This window comes from Rhinatrema bivittatum, chromosome 4 (genome assembly GCF_901001135.1).
Source record: "Rhinatrema bivittatum chromosome 4, aRhiBiv1.1, whole genome shotgun sequence".
In the NCBI taxonomy this organism is placed as follows: Eukaryota; Metazoa; Chordata; class Amphibia; order Gymnophiona; family Rhinatrematidae; genus Rhinatrema; species Rhinatrema bivittatum.
In genome coordinates, this window is record NC_042618.1 from 482,829,683 (window position 1) to 482,849,281 (window position 19,599).

The window sequence follows — 19,599 nt, forward strand, 5'->3', positions numbered from 1 at the left end:
CTCCAATTTAAAATGTAGAATTTCTCCTTCCAAAAAGTACAGCAATCCCCACAGGGAGAGGTACATCCACCATCTGCTGGAGACGGAGAATACTGAAGGGCTTCAGTCACGGCTGGGGTATATGTACTGTGACATCATCTGCTGGCAGGGGAGCACAACCCATCTGTTTACACGGCAGGAAAGATAAAATACTGTACATGCTAAAAGAAAGGTTTAGGGTTAAAATGGGCTGCAAAAGATTCACTCCATTGCATTTATTTTTTAGCAATCTTATGTGACCAAATAAGTCCATGTGTCTGTCCCATTATTAGCTTTCCAGTGCATGTGGTAAATGGAAGAGGAGGATTCTAACAGGGGCATATTTGGGAATCCACAACTACACCCAGAGGAATCTGAGAAAGGGAGATTGGTTCCCTCCTTTTGTTTGTGATGCATTTTGAGACTGGTTTTATTTGATTGACTATTTTATCTTTCATGTGGTATAAGACAATGATTCAGTATTGTACACAACCTCTGGCAGTTGTTACTGAAAAGCAGGGATGCAATTTATCAAAGCTAAATAAATCTTTTCCTGGATCCACTTCAGTTCATGCAGACATTCCTGAATGGGTGGAAATTCTACTGTTTCCAGGCCATATCAAGAGGCTGCAAACCACTCCCTAAGATAAAAAGACTACAGTGCAGTAGCTGAAGCAGGAAAATTACCATCTGCTTGCACTGTTTCTAAGGGTAGCAGCTGTATGAGTCTCTCCACAGTGCAGCAGCTCTGCTCTTGAATTTGTGCTTCAGCTTGTTGCTGGTTTCTCTTTACCTGGTTATTAATCTAATATTCTTTTATTCACCCACCGCAGGCTCAGCATCACGTTACATCACGTCCAAGGCTGGAGTAAAACAATTCTCTGTACGAGTTGCTGGCTCCATCCGATCACTGGCACAGGTTTTCCCCATTCTACAACTTAGCATTGCTATAGCGAACAGAGCTGGATGCAGGACGAGCCTTCGAGCAGGTTGGAGATTACATCAGGCCTCTTCTGCTATTGATTTGCCAAATCCATCCCATCAGAAAAAATGTTCTCTGCTTGTGAGTAAGGAAATCAAACCTCTACACCTACGCTTAGCTTGTATTAAATGAAGCAGCAAGGGCCTGGACGTGTACGGGAGATGTTATGTTTCTGTTGCAGCAAAGTGAACCTTTCCCTTCATTATATTAGAAAGAAGCACAATACAGTATTAGGAGACATTTTTATTTAGATAACTGAAGACATAATGAAACAACTTTTTGTTTCAGAACAATGAACAGATGGTAAGGGAACCTCTCCCCCCCAAAATGTATCATTTCCACCTTTCCTGCCTGCTAATGCACAATACCACCCTCCTGGGATGGCAGGGAACCAGGCCCCCTACATTTCTCCATGATCCAAGACCACCAGACTTATCACAACTGGAGAAAGTGGATGCTGTGTTGTAGGGAGAAGCAGCCGGCAGACGCCACCTTGCTGGATCTCAGTAATGGGAAGGTTTCGGCTTGTGAAGACTCCACGCCACGAGGCAGCGACTGCAGCCTGACCTTCAAGCCTTGACTTCGGGAGCTGTGTTGTAAACAGGGTCTGAATTTTCAGACGAAAGCTCCTCTGCAATACAAACAAAATAGTAGGTTATCATATGCCAGCAATTATACAAATGTCTGAACCCCCAAGGAGAAAAACCGATAGCCAGAAGAGGGTAACTGGGGTTTCTTTATTCAGGAGAGGGGGGGGGGGGGGGGGGGACGACACAGAATATTTGCAGTAAAATGCATCACTAGATGAGGCAACATACAGCAAGGCATCAGAGAACCAGCGTAACAAGATGAACAGCCTTAGCCAGCACCATCACAAATGTACTCCTCCTTATAGCAGAACAACGGACCGTATCTTTCACACTATAAGACGCACCTGGGATTTAGAGGAGGAAAATAAGAAAACAAAATCCTGTCCCCATGAGGGGCTCTGTAGGGAGCTCCCCCGCTGGTGGCCGTCCGTGGGATTTTTTTGGTTTTGTTTTTTATAGTAAGGCAGAGAACATCCACACAGGTACTCACACTCACTGGCTCTCCCTCACATATTCACACACTCAGACTCTCTCCCTCATACACACAGCTACTCACACTCACTGGTTTTCTCCCCCCTCACATACATAGGCTCTTTCACACTCACTGGCTCTCCCTCACATATACACAGACTCAGACTCTCCCTCATACACACAGCTACTCACACTCACTGGTTTTCTCCCCCCTCACATACATACATAGGCTCTTTCACACTCACTGGCTCTCCCTCACATATACACAAACTCTCCCTCATACACACAGCTACTCACACTCACTGGTTTTCTCCCCCCTCACATACATACATAGGCTCTTTCACACTCACTGGCTCTCCCTCACAATCACACACTCAGACCCTCTCCCTCATACACACAGCTACTCACACTCACTGGTTTTCTCCCCCTCACATACATACATAGGCTCTTTCACACTCACTGGCTCTCCCTCACAATCACACACTCAGACCCTCTCCCTCATACACACAGCTACTCACACTCACTGGTTTTCTCCCCCTCACATACATACATAGGCTCTCTCACACTCACTGGCTCTCCCTCACATATACACAGACTCAGACCCTCTCCCTCATACACACAGCTCTCTCATACCAGTTATTTTAAACTTTCATGACTGCTCCAAAGTTCAATAATAAATAGTCAGGGCTATATTACATTGATTAGGAGAGCAATTTGCTCCTAATATTTCAACAGGTAGCCACTTAATCAGCACAGGCAGTAATTCTATTTGCTTTTCATTAATTTCAGCTGTCAAACTGCTAATCAGCTCTGAAAAGCCACATTGCTTCACATGCAAGAAACATTTTTATCAGAAATCACTGAACCACACCAAGAACCAAAAAAGCAAAGGTCTGTGTCATGTGCCCTCCATCCCAGACAGTAATACCACCCCCATGACCCTCCAATACATCCAAACAATGAGAAGGAAAAGGCCTGCACCAACCACAAACCCCGACGCCATGTATCGTCCTCCGCCGGTCTGCCGTTCCCGGGGCCCATAAACGGTGTTTCCCACAGATGGCAGGAGGAATTAGCCATTACTTGTGGGTGACACTTTTCTCTCCTGGCTAGTAGCTGTAAGCTTCACTGAGCACACACAGGAGTTCCTACACTGGCACTGCCTCGTGAGACAACTCAGTCAATGCCAGAGCTGAATGAGATAGGGAGGCAGGCAGGTAATAAACAAAGGCTAATTCATCGTACCTACAGAAGACAGTTTACTGTGAGCAAGCTTGCTTTTACCATCATTAAGCAGGCTGAATTAGCATAACACTTTGGGAGTCCCAATTGAGGGTTGCAGAGAAGCGATCACTAAACAAGCAGCCCGGACTCCACTGTGCAGGGTTGACTACATAGAAAAAAAAAAAATTGTGCAAAACTGCCTGTCCAAATTTACAGTCACTCCTGGATAGACTGTCCCGGCAACAGTGAGGCACAAAGGCATGTACTGATGAGCACGTGGCCGTTTTATCCAGGATAGACTGTCCTGGCAACAGTGAGGCACAAAGGCATGTACTGATGAGCACGTGGCCGTTTTATCCAGGATAGACTGTCCCGACAACAGAGAGGCACAAAGGCATGTACCGATGAGCTCGTGGCACTTTTATCCCAGACAGACTGTCCCGACAACAGAGAGGCACAAAGGCATGTACCGATGAGCACGTGGCCGTTTTATCCAGGACAGACTGTCCCGGCAACAGTGAGGCACAATGTATGTACCGATGAGCACGTGGCACTTTTATCCCGGATAGACTGTCCCAGCAACAGTGAGGCACAAAGGCATGTACTGATGAGCACGTGGCACTTTTATCCAGGATAGACTGTCCCGACAACAGAGAGGCACAAAGGCATGTACCGATGAGCACGTGGCCGTTTTATCCAGGATAGACTGCCCCGACAACAGCGAGGCACAAAGGCATGTACCGATGAGCACGTGGCACTTTTATCCCGGATAGACTGTCCCGACAACAGAGAGGCACAAAGGTATGTACCGATGAGCACGTGGCAGTTTTACAAAATGTTAAGTGCTACCTTCAAGAATAATAGGCCCTAGCATGCACTTGAACTTTGAGACTATGATTTGAAGGCCTGAAAGAGTATAGCAATTATGAATACAAAGTATGCTTGGTGACTGCCATGCCAAGCCTGTTAGGGCCATAACAAAACAAAAACTTAGGAAGTTTGACAATGTGGCCGAGTTCTCTTCTTATAATAGGCTAAAGCACGCTTGCAATCCAGTATATGGAGGGATTTTCCTCCCTCATGCACATGTGGCCTTGGAAAAAAGGTTGGCAGTAGCAGAAAAACTTTGGGCGGGTACGGAAAATAGTGATCCAGTACCTGAAGCTTGACTTCTTGCAGAGGTTACCACACAAGGAACTGAACTTTCCAGGTCAAGAATCCGAGTAAAGCCAATTCCAATGGCTTGAAAGGTGGCTTCATAAGCTGGACGAGAATGTCATTCAAATCCCAGGAGTCAGTGGTTTTTGGATTGTAGGCTTGATCTGCCACAAGCCCTTCATGACAACAATGTGTGGATTGAGATGCTTTGTCATCCAGTATAACATGGTAGGCCACTATGGTGTTGAAAAGAGGATACAAAGCCAAAACAAGAAAATTATTACTTACCTGCTAATTTTCGTTCCTGTAGTACCATGGATCAGTCCAGACCGTGGGTTATGTCCCCAATCCAGCAGATGGAGTCAGCCCAAAGCTTTGAGGGGGCGTCACCATAAGTACTAGTACCCCCTCTGCAGGAGTTCAGTATCGAGTATATCAGAGCCCGAGTAAACAGAAAACTCCCAATTGGATCAAGTTGAAACAAGACGGCAACAATAAGCCGCTAAAGTGAAATCGAGAAAAACTGGGACCTTCCCACCAATGGGCGGGGGTCACGAATATAGCGTGTCAACCTCCATCAACAGGGAAGACGGGACACACGTGAAAAACAACAACAGGAAGACACTACTGTAACATGAAGAACAGCTGAGAAGAATCAGCCCGAAAGACAGCAGAGCAGGAGTAGAACCCATATGCGGTGGGCGTCTGGACTGATCCATGGTACTACAGGAACGAAAATTAGCAGGTAAGTAATAATTTTCTTTTCCCTGTACGTACCTGGATCAGTCCAGACCGTGGGATGTACCCAAGCTTCCCTAAACCGGGTGGGGTCCTGCAAGGCCTGCTCGGAGAACCTGTTCGCCAAAGTGTCCATGGACGGACGAGGCGAGGTGTAGTCTGTAGTGTCTCGAGAACGTGTGCAACGATTTCCAGGTGGCCGCTCTACAGATTTCTTGCGACGATACCGAGCGGCTCTCCGCCCAGGATGCCGCCTGAGAGCGTGTAGAATGCGCCACAATACCGGGTGGGGGAGTCCGCCCCGTCCCGATGTAGGAAGCGGCAATGCCGGCCTTCAGCCATCTGGCAATAGTCGTCTTCGAGGCCTGGGATCCTTTCCGGGGACCAGACCAAAGGACGAAGAGATGGTCCGAAGTCCGAAACTCATTCGTAGCCTCCAGGTAGGATCGCAGCGTACGCTTGACGTCAAGGAGACGGAGAGACCGCGGTTCAGACGAAGAGAAAGATGGCAGTTCCACCGTCTGATTCACATGGAAGGCGGACACCACCTTCGGGAGGAAGGAAGGCACAGTACGAAGTGAAACGCCCGAATCGGAGAACCGGAGATAAGGCTCTCGACAGGACAGAGCCTGCAGCTCCGAAATACGCCGAGCGGAACATATGGCTACCAGGAAAACCGCCTTGAGAGTGAGGTCCTTGATCGTCGCACTCCTCAGAGGTTCAAACGGAGGTCCCGACATGGACCGTAGTACCAGGTTGAGGCTCCAAGATGGACAAGGATCCCGCAATGGAGGCCGCAAGTGTTTGACACCCTTGAGAAAACGAATGATGTCCGGATGCCGTAACAGAGATCCCCCGCCCCGCAGGAGGGAACCAAGAGCGGCCACTTGAACCCTAAGTGAGTTGTAAGCGAGCCCCTTTTCCACTCCCGCCTGTAGGAACTGGAGAATCTGCAGGACAGACGCCTCCGTGGGTCTTGTGTTCCGGTCGGTACACCACAGCTCGAACACCTTCCAAACACGGACATAGGCCACCGACGTCGAGGTCTTCCGAGACCGCAGTAGAGTTGACACTACCTCCTCCGAGTACCCCCGTCGGCGGAGGCGGCGCCTCTCAAAAGCCAGGCCGCAAGACAGAAGAGTTCTGCCTGGTCGAAAAATACCGGTCCCTGGTGTAGGAGGCGAGGAAGATGTCCCAGCCGGATGGGTCCGTCGATAACTAGGTGGAGGAGATCCGCAAACCAAGGACGTCTTGGCCACTCTGGCGCGACGAAAATCATAGTTCCCTGATGAACTTCTACTCGTCGGAGTAGCCGTCCCACCAGCGGCCAAGGAGGAAAAGCGTATAGTAGCAGATCGGTCGGCCACGGGAGCGCGAGCGCATCCACGCCCTCCGCCCCCCGTTCTCTCCGGCGACTGAAGAAGCGAGGCGCCTTGGTGTTCTGGGCGGACGCCATGAGATCGAGGTGGGGGGAACCCCACCGCCGGACCAGCAACTGCATGGCTTCGTCGGAGAGGGACCACTCTCCGGGATCCAGAAACTGGCGACTGAGGAAATCCGCCTGGACGTTGTCGACTCCCGCGATGTGCGAGGCCGCCAGACGGCCCAGATGCCGTTCCGCCCACTGCATTAGCATCGCTGCCTCTAGAGCGACCTGCGGGCTGCGAGTGCCGCCCTGTCGGTTGATGTAGGCCACCGTTGTCGCGTTGTCGGACAGGATCCTGACGTCCCGACTCCGAAGAAGGGGCAGGAAGTGGATGAGCGCCAGCCTGACCGCTCTGGTTTCCAGACGGTTGATGGACCACCTCGACTCCTCCGCGGACCACGTCCCTTGCGTGGCGCTGCGGTCGCAGACTGCTCCCCAGCCTACGAGACTGGCGTCGGTGGTTACCACTATCCAATTTGGAAGATCGAGGGACACGCCGCGAGCCAGATTCTCCGGGACCATCCACCAGGAGAAGCTGTTCCTGGCAAACTGGGGCAGCGGGAGAATCACCTGGTAGTCCTGCGAAAGAGGTTTCCAACGGGAGAGGAGCGCTCGTTGCAGAGGTCGGAGGTGCGCAAATGCCCAAGGGACCATGTCGATGGTGGAACCCATGACTCCCAGGAGCTGCAGATAGTCCCAGGAGGTGGGAGCTGGTAATGCAGAAAACCGCTGTATGTGCTCCCGTAGGGCTTGCGCCTTGTCCTGGCGTAGGAAAACCGCGCCCAGACGGGTGTCGAAGGTCGCCCCCAAGAAATCCAAGCGCTGCGAGGGCACGAGGGAGCTCTTGGAGAAGTTGACCACCCATCCCAGGGACTGCAGAAACTCTATCACCCTGGCCACCGCAGCCTGACCATGCCGAAAAGACTTCGCTCTGATGAGCCAATCGTCCAGATAGGGGTGGACTAGAACACCCTCCTTCCGAAGGGCAGCCGCTACGACTACCATGATCTTGGTGAAGGTGCGCGGGGCCGTTGCCAATCCAAACGGAAGCGCCACAAACTGGAAATGCTGGTCCAGGATTTTGAAACGCAGAAGCCGATGATGCTCCCGGCGGATGGGGATGTGCAGGTAGGCCTCCGTCAGGTCCAAGGAGGCCAGAAACTCCCCTCGGTGTACCGCTGCGATCACCGAGCGCAGCGTTTCCATGCGGAACCGTACCACCCGCAGGGATTTGTTGACCTCCTTCAAGTCCAGAATGGGGCGGAAGGACCCGTCCTTCTTCGGAACCACGAAGTAGATGGAATAATGGCCCGAGCCCACCTCTCCGGAGGGTACGGGCACAATGGCGCCTATCTCCCACAATCTGTCCAGCGTCAACTGCACCGCCCTTCGCTTGACGTCCGAGCCGCAGGGAGAGAAGATGAACCGTTCCTTTGGAGCGCGGGCAAACTCCAACGCGTAGCCGTGTCCTATGGTGTCCAGTACCCACTGGTCCGAGGTGATCCGCGCCCACTCCTTGTAGAAGAACGCCAGCCGCCCCCCAATCCTGGGGACGGCGGAGTGGGCGAGCTGAACATCATTGAGAGGACTTGGGAGAAGGTTGTCCCGCCGTAGGAGCGGAACGCGCGGGGCGGCGCCCACGAAAGGAGCGCGCCCAGGGCTGAGACCTGGGGGCAGAGGGCCTAGCCGCCGCCGGCCTGTAGTTCCTGTATCGTCTTTGCGCCCTGGCTCTGGTCCGGGAGGACGAGAATGCCCTGGTAGATCGATATCTATCTTCCGGCAGGCGATGGACCGCGTTTTCCCCCAGGGATTTGATGATCTGGTCCAGATCCTCTCCAAACAGGAACTTACCCCTGAATGGCAGGGAACCCAGACTTGATTTGGAGGACGTGTCCGCCGCCCAGTTGCGAAGCCAGAGGAGTCGACGTGCCGCCACCACCGAAGCCATAGAGCGGGCGAGGACCCGAAACAGATCATAGGAGGCGTCCGCCCCGTATGCCACTGCCGCTTCCAGTCTATCCGCCTGAGCGGCCTCCTCGGGCGGCAACACCTGCGAAGTGAGCAGTAGCTGCACCCAGAGGAGGCTGGCCCGCTGGGCAAGCGAACTGCACATTGCCGCCCGCAGCCCCACTGCGGAAACCTCAAAGACCCGCTTGAGGAAAACCTCCAACTTGCGATCCTGCGTGTCTCTTAGCGCCGCTCCACCCGTAACCGGTATGGTCGTCCGCTTCGTGACCGCCGACACCGCGGAGTCCACCCTGGGTACCTTGATGAGATCCAGGAAATCTTCCGGCAGCGGATACAGCCTCTCCATGGCGCGGCTGCCCTTCAGAGCAGCTTCCGGGGCATCCCATTCCCTGGTGAGAAGTTGCAGGAAAGAATCGTGAATGGGAAAAGCCCGAGCCCTCGGACGAAGGGCTGCCAGTACGGGATCCCCCTTCTTAGAGGAAGTGACGACCGCGGGCGCAACGGGAGCTGGCGGGTCCGGAGGGGGATCGAGGTCCAACCCCTGAATGATTTGCAGAATTAGGTCATCCAGCTCTTCCCGCTGGAAGAGGCGCAGCGTGCGTGGATCCTCTCCCTCAGAAGTAGAGTCCCCTTGTCCCGAAGCTGCAGGATCTGCCCCAGGGGAACCTGGGGCCGACCCAGTCCCCCCCGAGGCCACAGGGAGCCGGGCGTGTACGGGGAGCTGTGGGGCCCCCACGCCCGCCGGAGCGGGGGGGGGCCGTGGAGAGGGCCGAAGGTCTCGGTTGCTTGGGTGGTGGGGGCCCCGCGGGATCAGCCAGCTCCTGCAGGTACGCTGTGTGCAGCAGGCGTATAAACTCCGGGGAGAACCCCGGCCTCCGCGGGGGGACCCCCGCGGGTGGGGGCCCCAGGTGACCCTGCCCCTGCGGGTCCTCCTCCGGATCCGTCTCCGGTAGCAAATTCGGGGGGGGAGCCCTCTGAGGCTTCCCCATCCCCCAGCGCTGCCTGAGCTCCTTCAGGGTGCAGTGCATGTAAAATGGCCGCCGTTCCCGCCAGGAATGGGGGAGGGGCCGGCCCGCGCCGCCCGGGCAAGGCTGCCATAGGGAGAGAATGAGTGAGGGTCCGAGACGTGCCTTCCCCCCCGGGGAGGCACCTAGCGCAGATCCCCTCCCTCGACACGCGCGATCCAGGCTCGCCGCAGGCCGAGCAACGCGCCGGCCGCGGCATCGAGATCGCGATGAAGAAACAGTTCCTGGCAGCTGAAAACACCCAGGGCCTGGGGGGGGGGCCGCGAGATGAAACGCCGCTGCGGGGGGGGCCCGGATGGCCTGCGCTACCCGCCGACGAGGAGAAAACGGCGCCGCGGGGGGGCCTTCCTGGCCGCACAGCCCGCCGACAACTATCTCCCTGCTCCCCGCTGCAGCCCACGTGGAGCCGCAAAATGGCCGCGGGAGAGGGAGAAGACGCTGGTAGGCCGGTCCACCGGCAACCGCGTCCACCTGAACAGAAAATAAAATAACAGCAGCAAAAAAAATCAACTTACCCCGGGGAGACCACTATCGCCGGGAAAGGAGAGAGAGAGAGACAGCGAGGGACAACAGGAAAGCCACACCTCTCCAATTAAGCAATTAACTTTTTTTTTTTTTTTTTTTAAAGACAGACAACTTGATCCAAAATACAAGTGCTAACAAAGACAGAGAATAAAACCCCAAAACCAGGGAAAGACAAAAGGGTTATGGGTGATCGGGACCAAGCCCAGATTCCCCTACTCGCATCTGCTGGAGTCAGAAGATACTGAACTCCTGCAGAGGGGGTACTAGTACTTATGGTGACGCCCCCTCAAAGCTTTGGGCTGACTCCATCTGCTGGATTGGGGACATAACCCACGGTCTGGACTGATCCAGGTACGTACAGGGAATACTCTTTCCCTACTTGGTTTGGGCCAACCAGTATATAAGCATCAATGCAACCAGTGCAGGCATCCTATGCACAGAGTGCTTTGAAGAGTGGGTAGAGGACTTCTTTGTATGCGTTGAGGAACTTCATTTGGACAATGTGGCAGAAGGTGGTGCTGAGCAGAACTGACAACGATTGCTTTGAGGAGAGTGGATGCAGGATCATGAGAGTAATACCGGTGACACCAGATATGGTCATGCATAGAGGAAGAAATAGCGAAAGAATAGATAGTTATGGCTTTGGCACCGCTTGCACTGCCAATGCACCATATCTCAAGGCAGACTTCAACTGCATCAATGCATTGAAGAGGAGGGTGCATTGTGCGTTGACATTGATCTACCGTGTCCTGACGGTGCCAGTGCTCCTTATATCAAAGTCATTGATGTGGCGCAAGTGGATACACTGGACACTGATGCTGTCGGCATCCCGGTGGGTCTTATGTTTCTTTGACAATGACGTTTCCACTGAATGATGGCACCTCTTTTTTGTTGATTATCCAACCCACTCTACTTGACCCGATGCCTCGGCTCATTGTATTGATGGGAGAGTTTTTGAAGAGCTCCAGCTCACTTCTTTACCTAAGGAGATAGATAATGCTGCACTGTGGGTTGAAGAATGACTGCGGCCCTAGAAGGCCTAACACAGCTCCTCTATTCTGCAGGCCCTGGACCACTGAAAATGAGGAGACATCATCCCATTCCCCATCATTAAGCAGGCTGAATTAGCATAACACTTTGGGAGTTCCAATTGAGGGTTGCAGCGAAGCGATTACTAAACAAGCAGCCCGGACTCCACTGTGTCCATTACAGTTTGCCTGGCCATGTTCTGTGCCAAGGCAGATGTAGCACAACCCGTGCCCATCCATTAGGGATGTGATCTTACCACACATGCAGTTCTGAAACTACTCACAGAAAGCGCAGTTGCTACCTGGAACAGGTGTTCTAGGACAGCAGGATGTTAGTCCTCCTACATGGGTGATCTCCAGATGGAGCCTGGCACGGAAAACCTCTGTCAAAGTTTCTAGAAACTTTAGCTGGCACACTCAGCATGCCCAACATGCCATTAAGCCTGCGTCCATTGGGGGGGGGGGGGTATTCTCTTCAGTTGTGTACATAGATACGATAAAAGAACAAACCAACCAGAAGAACCCAACTCCACGGGTGGGTTTCATGAGGACTTAACATCCTGCTGTCCTAGGAGAACACCTGTTACAGGTAAGCAACTGCACTTTCTCCTAGGACAAGTAGGATGGTAGTCCTCACACATGGGTGAATCCCTAGCTACAGGCTGGACCCGAACAGGTGGAACCGACAGACACCAAACCAGGTGCCAACAGGCATAACAGAGGTGCTGTTGGTAACAGCGGGGACAGCCTACGGTGGAAGAGTTGGGTTCACAGCTGAAAGAGGTTTCTCAGGACATATTGGACCAATATGCTATCCTCCTGGCCATCCTTGTCAAGACAATAGTGCACAGTGAAAGTGTGGCGAGAACTCCACATTGCAGCCCTGCAGATCTCTCCCAATGGAACTACACACAGGTGGGCTACAGATGCCACCACAGCCCTTACAGAGTGCACTGATGTGTGACCCTTCAGGTGCAGTCCTGCCTGGTCATAGCAGATATACAGTCCGCTAGCCAGGTGGAAAAAGTCTGCTTAGTAACAGCCCTGCCCAGCCGACGGGGGTCAAACGAGATAAACAGCTGGGTGGACAGCCTGTGGCCCACCATACAGTCCAGGGCTCTCTTACAATCCAGCATATGCAGCGCCTTCTCTAGTGGGCTGGTATGAGGCCGGGGAAAGAAGGTAGGTAGGACAATAGACTGATTAAGATGGAAGTCTGTAATCATCTTTGGCAGGAACGTAGAGTGCGTGCGCAGAACCATCCTGTCGTGGTAGAACCTCGTGTAGGGTGGATAAGTTAAGGCATACAACTCACTGACACTGTGCACCGACGTGACCACTATCAAGACGATTACCTTCCATGTCAAATGCATGAGCGCGTACGAGTGCAGCGGCTCAAACAGAGACTTCACTGGCTGGGCCAGCACCACGTTCAGGTCCCATGAAACCACAGGGAGCCGCAATGGAGGCCTTAGCTGAAGTAGCCTCCGCATGAACCGCCCTACAATAGGTTGCACCGAGATGGGTGAACCGTCTACCTCCTGGTGGTACGCACCTATGGCACTGAAGTGCACCCAGAGTTGGTCTTAATTTCCCACCTCTGAGAGGTGCAAGCAGATAGTCCAGGAGTTATCAGACGGGGCAAGATAAAAGATAGAGACCCTTCTGCTCACACTTTATGGTGAACCTCTTCCACTTCAAAATATAAGATTTCTTGGTGGACAGCTTCCTGGAAGCCACCAGGAACCGGGCCATGTCCTCCGAAAGGTCGAGAGCCAACACTAATGGAATACAGGAGGCCAGTCTCCCAATGGATGGCAAAGGCATCCGTGGGTGGCACGCTGTCCGACCTGGACAGAGAGCTGTACCGGGGCACCTTCACGTTGCTGGGGGAGGCAAACAGTTCCGCGTCCAGAGTCCCCCAGAGACAGAAGAGTCAATCCGCTACCTCCTGTTTCAGGGACCATTTTGTAGGGCTGGAAGGTGCAACTCAGCCGATCCACTAGGGTGTTCTCTGCACTCGAGTACACAGCCCGGAGAAACATCCCCGTGCCAGCACCCAGCTCCAGATGTGTACTGCTTCCCGACAAAGGAGGAAGGACCTGGTACCCCCCTGCTCCTACCATGGCAGCTTCCCACCCGCCTCTGTGCAAGTTCCCTGTCCGCAAGCTATCCCCGGCAGTTTCTAGGGACACAGACCCCTCACAACCCAGGTTCACAAAGTTCCAAGAAATATACCCACAGACCAAATACACACAATACTGGGATCATTAGTCAGTCCAAGGCAGGCAGAGCTAACCAACTCACAAGTTTATCAAGAAAAAGTTGGAACAGTGAATGGATAAAAGATTTAAACTGAAAACAGAAATGGGTAAAACAAGGATTATACTGAACACTTCTCACTACTTATTAGTGCTTGCGGAGATCAGGAAAAAGGCTTCCAGCACAGCTGAGGCTGCAGAATTCCAGAGCCCTCAGGGTACTAACAGCTTTCTGGCCAAGGACACTCAGGGTGTCTCAGTATTTTATGCACTCAGGGCTGCTGGGATGTGTATGCTGATCAAGCCACTTTCAGTCAAGGCAGCATCCAAAGCCTCAGCTTGAGCTACACTACCTGCAGGCCAGAACACAGGAAATGAGCTCTCTGGGGAAAAGGGCCACAAACAGAACATTAAATCACTAAGCATGCAAAACCCGTTTCCCCACAGAGGGTCACATCCAATCATATTCTGCTCCCTGCTCGGAGGACCCCCCAGGCTGGGTTGGGTCCTGCAATCACATCATCTGTCCCGAGTGAATTCAGCCTTACCAGAGTGGCCCAGATTAACAGACTTCTAAAAACATGTCCTGGAGACTCCTCAGGCACAGCATCTACAATGTATATTCACGAGACATTTTCCTATATGGACACTCAGTATCTGCAGATTTATCTCCTGAATGGCTGCGCAGTCCCCAAGATACAGGGAGGAAAGCCCGAGATAAGGCCCTGCAGCCCACTCAAACTGAGTTACAGGCAGTCCCTTCCCACTCTCTCTGTATCCGGATTGTTAGTGCAGACGTATTTGCTCATAATTCCTCCGCTTCCCTCCAGTTTCACGTCATGATCCCACTTTCATTTGAACAGGTGGATCACACAAGCTAATAAAGCTCTGGTACTCGCAAGCAACCATTCAATTATTACTGCACAAGCAGGCATTAAAAGATCATCCCAGACCAAAACCTGCCTGGTTTTTTCCCTTCCAGGAAGCACTGGAACAGAACACAAAAATGCCTGGTAACACTGGGCAACAATGAAAGTGTCACTGACCTAAAAAGGTCCTACTCTGTAGTATCTTGATGTGCTGAACACGAATATGACCATGAAAAGTTTTTATTGGCTCTGGTTTTGAAGATATTTAATATAGTTCACTTTCTAGGTTTAGTCGTGTAAATTTATCCAGTAGGACTGTAAATAAGCCTAGAACGATGTAATATTGCATCATATTGCATAATACCATCATGCACACATCATCCAGAGTTTATTACATCATTTTCTGATGCAGTGCAGTTCTACTGCCATGCTGCTGCCGAGTAAGCTGACGTCAGCCCAGTCAGAAAGGGTGAGCATTGGAAATATTCATGCTGGCTGACCACTGCTGGACACTCCGCAGAGATGCTCCCGAGCAGGTGTACAAGAGACAAGCAAAGAAATCTAAGACGTAGTCTCTGACTTCATTTTTCAAACGGTATTAACCGTAGGTCTCCTACTATTGGCATACAATTCAAGATGTAATTATATCATTGCATATTACAAAACAACTAGAGCCAATTTTGCATTTTCACAGTCACATTCGTGTTTAGCACATGGAAATGTATAAGAATTGACTAATTTCATTTCCGTAACATGACTTTTGTGAAAATTTGTTGCCCAGTGTAACAGGAGGCCATGTAAGATTTGTCAGATGAAAATCCAAGAAGTCAGTTAAAAATTCTCTAACCGGCAAGAAGCCAACAGCGAGCTCTTCAGGTACAGCCTTTTCTCTTGGGCTAGATCAGGGAAAGTTCCCATCATACCCCATCTTACGTGCAGGGAGGACGTTTTGAATGTTTCAAGCACTACGTTGCTAGTGCTTCCGTGAGCAGGAAGCAGACGGCCCTTACCAGGAAGTACGCATTTCCAGAGACCGTAGGTCTTTCCCACTGCCGTCTGCCACAGCCTCAGCGTGCCGTCCTCAGAGCCGCTGGCATAGAGCTCCCCGTCGGGGCTGAACCTCACACAGTGAATAGGACCAAAGTGCCCTTTATAGGACTCTGGTGAAAAGAAATAACAAAAAACTGATACAGTGCAAGACAGGATGCATGTTACAGGCATGGTTAAAAAGGAGAAATCTTTCCATTTCATCCTGCTACACCTTCTTCCTGCCCCCGCGGGCCAATGTGAAACCTCCTCCCTTCTTCCTGCCCCCACGGGCCAATCAGAAGCCTCCTCCCTTCTTCCTGCCCCCGCGGGCCAATCAGAAGCCTCCTCCCTTCTTCCTGCTCCCGCAGGCCAATGTGAAACCTCCTCCCTTTTTCCTGCTCCCGCGGGCCAATCAGAAGCCTCCTCCCTTCTTCCTGCTCCCGCAGGCCAATGTGAAACCTCCTCCCTTTTTCCTGCTCCCGCGGGCCAATCAGAAGCCTCCTCCCTTCTTCCTGCTCCCGCAGGCCAATGCGAAACCTCCTCCCTTCTTCCTGCCCCCGCGGGCCAATCAGAAGCCTCCTCCCTTCTTCCTGCCCCCGCGGGCCAATCAGAAGCCTCCTCCCTTTTCCTGCCCCCGCGGGCCAATCAGAAGCCTCCTCCCTTTTCCTGCCAGTGGGAGGAGGAAGCCGCTGATTGGCCGGTGTGGCAGGAAGGTGGTGGCGGGGTGGGAGGAGTGGCAGTGTCCATGCCCGATCCTGTGGCCGCCACGGGTTGGACGTGCTGAAATTAAACACAGCGGCGAGCCACAAAGAAAAAAAAAAAAAAAGAGGCCAGCCGCGCCAGGAACCGCGACAGAGTGGGGATTCCCCAAAGCGGCAGTGAGGCCGATTGCTCTGGGGATTCCCCCCCTGATGCAACAGTGAGCGCGGCAAAGCCGCAATTAAAGTAAAAGTGGCGCTCAGCCATGCTGATTACAGATGGGGCAATTGGAGCTCCCAGCGTCCGTAAACGCAGGCGCGGGAGCCTAGGGATATGCTGACATCCAGAAGAAAGGCTGGAGTGCTGGGGCATATTTTTCTAAAATAAATGTTTGCTGCTTCAGTGCGGCTGAGAAGGCAGCGGCAGCCCTGGGAAATCTGCCACTGCGAAATTAAAGGGGACACAACATCGGGGCTCTAAGCAAAGTGTGTGAGCGAGAGAGACTGGGCAGGGAGGTGACTGGGGTGTGTGTGAGCGAGAGAGAGACTGGGCAGGGAGGTGACTGGGGTGTGTGAGAGTGAGAGAGAGACTGGGCAGGGAGGTGACTGGGGTGTGTGAGAGTGAGAGAGAGACTGGGCAGGGAGGTGACTGGGGGGTGTGTGTGACCAAGAGAGAGACTGGGCAGGGAGGTGACTGGGGGGTGTGTGTGACCAAGAGAGAGACTGGGCAGGGAGGTGACTGGGGTGTGTGTGAGTGAGAGACTGGGCACGGAGGTGACTGGGGTGTGTGTGAGTGAGAGAGAGACTGGGCACGGAGGTGACTGGGGTGTGTGTGAGTGAGAGAGAGACTAGGCAGGGAGGTGACTGGGTGGTGTGTGTGACCGTGAGAGAGAGAGACTGGGCAGGGAGGTGACTGGGGGGTGTCTGTGACCGTGAGAGAGAGAGACTGGGCAGGGAGGTGACTGGGGGGTGTCTGTGACCGTGAGAGAGAGAGACTGGGCAGGGAGGTGACTGGGGGGTGTGTGTGAGAGAGAGAGACTGGGCAGGGAGGTGACTGGGGTGTGTGTGAGAGAGAGAGAGAGAGACTGGGCAGGGAGGTGACTGGGGTGTGTGAGAGAGAGAGACTGGGCAGGGAAGTGACTGGGGTGTGTGTGAGAGAGAGAGAGAGAGAGAGACTGGGCAGGGAGGTGACTGGGGTGTGTGAGAGAGAGAGAGACTGGGCAGGGAAGTGACTGGGGTGTGTGTGAGAGAGAGAGAGAGACTGGGCAGGGAGGTGACTGGGGGGTGTGTGTGAGTGAGAGAGAGACTGGGCAGGGAGGTGACTGGGGGGTGTGTGTGAGTGAGAGAGAGACTGGGCAGGGAGGTGACTGGGGTGTGTGTGAGTGAGAGAGAGACTGGGCAGGGAGGTGACTGGGGGAGTGTGTGTGAGACACAGAGACTGGGCAGGGAGGTGACTGGGGTGTGTGTGAGTGAGAGAGAGACTGGGCAGGGAGGTGACTGGGGGAGTGTGTGTGAGACACAGAGACTGGGCAGTGTGTGTGAGACACAGACTCGGCAGGGAGGTGACTGGGGTGTGTGAGAGAGACAGAGACTGGTCATAGGGTTTAATTGGGGGGAGTGTGTGAGAGAGAGAGAGTGACTGACTTGTGGGCCCTAAAGAAGAAGTCCGTAAGGACAGAGCTCCAGCAGCTGCTGCTGCTCCTGGTCCGTGCTTTCCAGGGAAAGGAGTAAGAGAGTTGCTGGACAGGGTAAGTAAAGGTGGCTTTTTAAGTTTATTTTTCTTGAGGAAAAGCTAAAGAGGTTAGGGCTGTTCAGCTTGGAGAAGAGACTGCTGAGGAGGGATAGGATAGAGGTCTATAAAATAATGAGAGGACAGGTAAATGTGAATTATTTACTCTTTCAGATAATACAAAATTAGGGGGCACTCCATGAAGTTAGCAAGTAGCACATTTAAAACAAGATCAGATAAAATTCTTTTACTAAACGCACAATAAAGCTCTGGAATTTGTTGCCAGAGGATGTGGTTAGTGCAGTTAGTGTAGCTGGGTTCAAAAAAGGTTTGGATAAGTTCTTGGAGGAGAAGTCCATTAATGGCTATTAATCAAGTTTACTTAGGGAATAGCCACTGCTATTAATTGCATCAGTAGCATGGGATCTTCTTAGTGTTTGGGTAATTGCCAGGTTCCTGTGGCCTGGTTTGGCCTCTGTTGGAAACAGGATGCTGGGCTTGATGGACCCTTGGTCTGACCCAGAATGGAAACTTATGTTCTCTTTCTGGAACTGCAAGTAAGGACCTTGAATGCTGTTGAAGGAACCTGACTGAGGACCCCTCCACACCATCTGTCATAGTAGAATGAAAGGAGGGACACTGGCCAGGTAGCCTTGGGGAAAGCAACTCCTTATGCCCAATAATGAGCTGGGAGGACTGGATCTATTCTTTGGGATATGCTGGGTTCTTGTGACCTGGATTGGCCACAATCTGACACAGGGTGTTGGGCCTGATGGACCTTTGGTCTGATCCACAACAGCATTTATGTTCTTATATAAACAGAACTTAGTGTGAAACGGACTCGTAAACAGAAGGCACTAAAATCCTCAGGCATTTAAAAAGAAACTAAAGACCTGGCTATTTCAGCAAGCCTTCCCAGACTGACTTTTCCTCTTATGCTTTTAGTATTTTATTGAGCCTTTTATTTGTATTTTATTTTAATGAATTTTCTATGAACATTGTTTTTTTTATATTTTATTTGTGTGTGTATGCTCTATTTTATTTTTATACTGATGGATTTTATTATATTTGTTTTCTTTGTAAACAGATATGTTTTGAATACGGTACAGAAAACCAAATAAATAAATAAAAATAAAAACAAGAAACAGCTTACCAAGCTCTTCTCCAGTATTGTAATCATACTTGTATAGCTTAAAATCATCACCCCCAGCAACAAGGCACTCCTTCTCCGGATGAAGGGACGCAGAATGGATGGGAGCCGGAGCTTCAAAGGACTTTATCAGATCTAGACTGAGAATATACAGAAAACATAATTCAAATGTTACTAATTTGAAAGGCAACTCCATGGACAAGACAGGAACCAATATAGGCAAAAATTAGCACACTCTGGAACGTGCATCTTGCAATGAGAAGAGTTTTTGAAGAGCAAGGCCGCCACGGGACCCCATTCCCATGGCGGTGAAGAGGAAAACCAGACCCCGATGAAGCAAGGCCGCCACGGGACCCCATTCCCATGGCGGTGAAGAGGAAAACCAGACCCCGATGAAGCAAGGCCGCCACGGGACCCCATTCCCATGGCGGTGAAGAGGAAAACCAGACCCCGATGAAGCAAGGCCGCCACGGGACCCCATTCCCATGGCGGTGAAGAGGAAAACCAGACCCCGATGAAGCAAGGCCGCCACGGGACCCCACTCCCATGGCGGTGAAGAGGAAAACCAGACCCCGATGAAGCAAGGCCGCCACGGGACCCCACTCCCATGGCGGTGAAGAGGAAAACCAGACCCCGATGAAGCAAGGCCGCCACGGGACCCCACTCCCACGGCGGCGAAGAGGAAAACCAGACCCCGATGAAGCAAGGCC

The 19,599-nt window shown here is 52.2% G+C and overlaps 1 protein-coding gene across 5 annotated transcripts in view; it reads right to left on the bottom strand.

Moving 5' to 3' along the window:
- Window positions 1–1,225: 1,225 nt before the first annotated feature.
- Window positions 1,226–19,599, bottom strand: part of STRAP (serine/threonine kinase receptor associated protein) — a 63,897-nt gene continuing 45,523 nt past the window's right edge. For all 5 annotated transcript variants that reach the window (XM_029597364.1, XM_029597361.1, XM_029597365.1 and 2 more), the window contains exons 8-10: window positions 18,893–19,029; window positions 15,294–15,443; window positions 1,226–1,631 (exon numbers count right to left, since the gene is read on the bottom strand). In XM_029597364.1, the coding sequence (XP_029453224.1) occupies window positions 1,570–1,631; window positions 15,294–15,443; window positions 18,893–19,029 (349 nt within the window). In that variant the 3' untranslated portion in view covers window positions 1,226–1,569. The remainder of the gene's footprint in view (window positions 1,632–15,293; window positions 15,444–18,892; window positions 19,030–19,599) is intronic.